Source organism: Protobothrops mucrosquamatus, unplaced genomic scaffold (assembly GCF_001527695.2).
Source record: "Protobothrops mucrosquamatus isolate PMUCROS unplaced genomic scaffold, P.Mucros_1.0 scaffold4178, whole genome shotgun sequence".
NCBI lineage: Eukaryota > Metazoa > Chordata > Lepidosauria > Squamata > Viperidae > Protobothrops > Protobothrops mucrosquamatus.
In genome coordinates, this window is record NW_015390103.1 from 31,561 (window position 1) to 36,627 (window position 5,067).

The following is a 5,067-nucleotide window of genomic DNA, read 5'->3' on the forward strand; positions in this document are numbered from 1 at the left end:
TCTATCTATCTATCTATCTATCTATCTATCTATCTATCTATCTATCTATCTATCTATCTATCTATCACCCATCTCACAGTTCAGGTGACTCTGAGCAACTATAATTCTATATCAAAGGGGGAAGATGGAGTGAAGAACTCAATGCAGGAAGTCCTCTTTAACTGAAAACATCTAATCCTTTCTTTTGGCAGGTGGCCACAGCGAGGACGGTGAGCTAACCACGGTGAAGTACGCCTTGTCTCCTTACAAGTTGGATCTGATTGCCACGCCTCTTTTTATGAAACCCGGGCTTCCTTATTTTATTAAGGTTAGCGAGACCTGATGTGGAAGAAGCTTCTTGGATGAGAAGCGAAAGGCCCTCAAAGAAGAACAAGTCCAGTTGCCTCTTGAAGAATCACCGTGATCTGGAGCAGGGGTCTTCAAACTTGGCCCTTTCATGACTTGTGGACTTCAACTCCCAGAATTCCTCAGCCAGGCATGCTGCTGGCTGAGGAATTCTGGGAGTTGAAGTCCACAAGTCATGAAAGGGCCAAGTTTGAAGACCCCTGGCTTATATGGTCCATGTTGGCTGAGGAATTCTGGGAGTTGAAGTCCACAAGTCATCAAAGGGCCAAATTTGAAGACCCTTGATCTGGAGGGCTGAGATGCTCCATAGACATTCCTGCTCTCTCTGCTTTTTCACCTTTGGTTATTCTCCCTTTTGGGAAAGGAAATATCTCTGAAACCACAACCCAATGAGACATGTGTGGTCTATATTTGGGATATAAAAATATCCCATGAAATAATTGAAGATCATCCACTTGGCAATTGACTCAACCTGACCTAACAACTTTAGCTATTACACTTGTGAGTCTTTCTTACTGCCCCACACCTTTGTACCTTGCTGGAGGTCAGATAGCTGGGCTTAATAAGGAAATGGTTTCTGTTACTATTATTCGTGGTTTAAGATGAGCTAATAATCGACAGTTTTTGCGTAAACAGGCACGGGTGAGGAATATGTTGGACGTATCAGTTGGCAACGTTCCTGTGCTCCTGACGGCTATCGCCTTCAACGACCAAATGGAAGAGACCAAATTAATTCAAGAAGGCTCCGAGTTCGGGTCTGGCGTAACCAGTTCAAGAGATGGGACCACCATCTTTACAGTTACCATTCCTTCCGACGCCAAAGTGCTGGAGTTCAAAGTGAGTGAAATATTTCCTTATTCCGATCGGAAGGGGTCAACCCCAAATGCGTTTGGAAGTTTTTCAGTGTTGCTCTCAAACTTACAAAGTATGAGCCAAGGTCAGACAAATTACCAGCAGGCATACAACAGCAAAAATCACATTAATTGTTCAAAAGCATGCCAAATGCAAACTTTTACCTTTCAGTAAATTGAAAGCTTTGTTGTTGTGTTTTTTTCTTTTAAGGCAAAAGATGTTAATGTAGGAGTTGTTTTTTTCTAAACGAAAACCTCAAGTATTCAGATTAAATTGCCCTGTTGGCACTTTGCGATGCATAAGTGGGTTTTGGGGTTGCAGTTTGGGCACTCGGTCTCTCAAAGATTTGCCATCACTGCTATAGGGCCTCCTGCTTGAGCAAGGGGTTGGACTAGACACTAGAAGACCTCCGAGGTCCCTTCCAACTCGGTTATTCTGCATCCCTGAGCTCTGTGGTCTTTTGGTTTTTGCCTAGATAACAACGGCAGATCCTTCTTTATCAGAAGAGAACCAGGCCAGAGAAACCTACGAAGCAAAATCCTATATTTCTCTCAACGGAAACTATCTCTATATTGACTGGGCATCAGACTACAGAGTCTTACAGGTCGGAGAGAGCTTGCAGATCAAAGTATACCCAGCAAGCCATTATATCGATAAAATACTACACTATAGCTACCTGGTATGTTTTGCAAACATATTTTTAGCTTTCCCTAAAAGGGACAAATGGAAAAAACACAACCAAAAAACTGAAATGCATACCTGTTCTAGCTTATGTCCTTGACTTACAACAAAACGGTGGCAACTGTTTACAGTTGTAAAAACGGGGCACAGTTCATTTAAATGTCTCATTTAGCCCCAGAAATTTGGGACTCCATTGTGGCAATAAGTCAAGGACTATCGGGCTAATTCCATCCCTTGCCGGTTGACCCTAATCCACAATCCCGCCCCATCTTGGATGTTCTTTAGGCCAACAAAATAATCAACATTAATTGTCTTCTGTGCTTACAATCTCTTCCCCCCACCCTTAGGTTATCCGAGCTACTATTCTTGAATGTCATTGTTTTCCCTTTTTTTAAAAAAAAAAGATCTTATCCAGAGGGAAAATAATCAGTTACGGGACTCAGGAGAAGATCAAAGGCCTGTCTTATCAAGGCCTGACCCTGCATATCACTGAAGAAATGGTCCCTTCAGCCCGTCTTCTGGTCTACTACATCGTTACGGGGGAAGGAACCGCGGAATTAGTAGCCGATTCAGTCTGGCTAAACGTGCAGCAAAAATGCGGCAACAACCTCGAGGTCAGTAGAACCTCATCTTTGGATACTTGGGTTCCACCAACCGTGGTCAAACTCTGGACTCTCCCGCAGCCCTCTTGAACGTCCCATTGGGGTTTTCGCCCTTGCAGGTCCGCATCCTGAAGAACGGGAGAGTTTACCGACCCGGAGAAACCGTGTCACTTTCCATGACCTCCGAGTCTCACTCTCTAGTAGCCCTCTCAGCCCTGGACAAAGCCATTTACGGAGTGACGGGATCCAAGCAGAGACCCATGGAAAAAGTTACGTCAGGTTGCAAGGAAAACCTTTGGCTTTCTCGATGCCTCTTTAGATGTCCCACTGACCTGGGTTGGGCTGGAGACATCCCCACCACGCTGTATAGTAAATAAATAAATATAAAAAAAGGTCTTCTTTCCAACGTTGCTGAAATAACGGCCCGTCTCTTACGACGTAGGGAGAAAGCAAGAACGCACACAGTCCATCTTGCGATGGGGAAGCCTAGGGATCGACAACACCACCCTGGCCTCGTTTTGTTCACCTTAGCGTGGTGTGCCCTTGCAGGCACGCCTTCCTGTTTCTGTCGTGAATTATTTTGACCGACGCGGGCACGAGACAACGGAAGGGATGAAATCTCACCATCTTCTCCTTTGCAGGCTCTCCTGAAACTGGAAAAGAGTGACCTGGGTTGTGGAGCTGGAGGAGGAGAGAACAACGTGGATGTGTTCCGCATGGCTGGTCTTACTTTTCTCACCAATGCCAATGCTGACGACTCCAGAGAAAAAGGTGCGGAAATGTTTCCTTTTAACCATAATATAATTGTCCATAAACCTTGAGTTCTAAATGCAAAAGGGTAGCATCTGATTACCAAATTGCTTCCTTCTGCTTCTCCTTCTCCTTCTCCTTCTTGTCCTCCTCATCTATCTTCTCCTTCTCCTTCTTGTCCTCCTTATCTATCTTCTCCTTCTCCTTCTTGTCCTCCTTAACTATCTTCTCCTTCTCCTTCTTGTCCTCCTTATCTATCTTCTTCTTCTCCTTCTCCTCCTCATCTATCTCCTTCTCCTCGTGTATCTCCTTCTCCTTCTCCTCCTCTTCCAGCACTGATGCTGTCACCTAGTTGTAGACTATGTATACTTCTGGTGAAACATTGCTGCTTCTTATGGGCACTGATCTCTTTCCTTCCATTGGCTTCCACAGATGAAACTTGCACGGCCGTCATCAGAAGTGCCCGCTCCCTCAAAGAGGACATCGAAAAACAAGGTATGCTGTCAGCCCAAATATGTGGGGTCTTTGATGCTCTTTGAGCTTGGGGGTTCTCTTGCAGATGTTTCATTACCAGACTGCACTGGTGATGTTATCTAGTTGGGTAATGAGACATCTGCAAGGAAATCGCCAAGCACAGAGAGTACCAAGGACCCCAGAGTTGTCGTCGTTGTCGTTGTCGTTGTCGTTGTCGTTGTCGTTGTCGTCGTTGTCCTCCTCCTCCTCCTCCTCCTCCTCCTCCTCCTCCTCCTCCTCGCAAACCCAACTCCCTTCTAGCACTGATGATGTTACCTAGTTTGGGTAATGAAATGTTTGCAAAGAAACCAACAAGTTCAGAGGGCACCAAGGTCCCCACCTCCTCCTCCTCCTCCTCCTCCTCCTCCTCCTCCTCCTCCTCCTCTTCCTCCTCTTCCTCCTCCCCTCCCTTCTAACACTGATGGTGTTACTTAGTTTGGTAGTGAAACTTCTGCAAGACACCCACCACGCTCAGAGAGTACCAAGGACCCCCCAGCTCAACCCTAAGTTCCAAATAACCCTCTTCTATCAAAGCTAAATATTTTGCTCAAGAGCACTCAGGGGGAACCAATCCGCCACATGGCTGCCCTGTTTTTGCACATGCTCTGTTTGGCAGTGGCCACGTTTGCGTGTGAAAATGTCTGCCCCCCCCTCCCCATAAACAATCCTTGATTCAGACAGTAAAAACGAGGCAGTTTTGATTTCCCCTGCCCCCTCTAAGCCTTCTGCTGCCAAGGTAGCTAGCTTTGGCTAGATCTAGCCTTAGCACTGATCAAACCCCTAGGACAGTGGTGGCGAACCTATGGCACGTGTGCCAGAGGCGGCACTCAGAGCCCTCTCTGTGGGCACGCGCGCCATGCCCCGGAGATGGCAACCGTCCCTCTTCAACCAGCTGCCCGCTAACTTGCCGAGGCCCCACATGGCCGGATGCATCCCAGCACCCATGCGCTCGCTGGCCTTGGTGTGCGGGGGCTGATGGTGTCAGGCAGCAGCCGCCCTGGCCCCTGCCTCACCTTGCCCTGTGACAATGGCATCCCCGCAGAACTAGCCTCCTGCCCACCGCCCCACCTGCCAGAGACCCCCTGGATCTCCCCCAACCCTGCCTAGCCCCTACAGGCATCCCTCCCCACAAGCACCATCGAGGTGATCACGCCCATCTTGGCCACACCCACCCAATCTGCCATGAATACCACAGCCACGCCCACACAGTAGGCCACGGCCACTTGGCACCCGGCGATAAATAAGTGGGTTTTGGGTTGCAGTTTGGGCACTCGGTCTCTAAAAGGTTCGCCATCACTGCCCTAGGAAGATAATTTGTGCATCA

General features: G+C 47.7%; 1 protein-coding gene across 1 annotated transcript in view; it reads left to right on the forward strand.

Annotated features, from left to right (window-relative positions):
- The window catches only part of C5 (complement C5), a gene marked incomplete at its 3' end in the record, with an annotated part of 29,351 nt that overhangs the window by 7,792 nt on the left and 16,492 nt on the right, over nucleotides 1-5,067 (forward strand). The window contains exons 10-16 of the mRNA XM_015828045.2: nucleotides 192-307; nucleotides 982-1,182; nucleotides 1,673-1,876; nucleotides 2,283-2,492; nucleotides 2,600-2,749; nucleotides 3,122-3,251; nucleotides 3,663-3,725. Coding sequence (XP_015683531.2) covers nucleotides 192-307; nucleotides 982-1,182; nucleotides 1,673-1,876; nucleotides 2,283-2,492; nucleotides 2,600-2,749; nucleotides 3,122-3,251; nucleotides 3,663-3,725 — 1,074 coding nt within the window. The remainder of the gene's footprint in view (nucleotides 1-191; nucleotides 308-981; nucleotides 1,183-1,672; nucleotides 1,877-2,282; nucleotides 2,493-2,599; nucleotides 2,750-3,121; nucleotides 3,252-3,662; nucleotides 3,726-5,067) is intronic.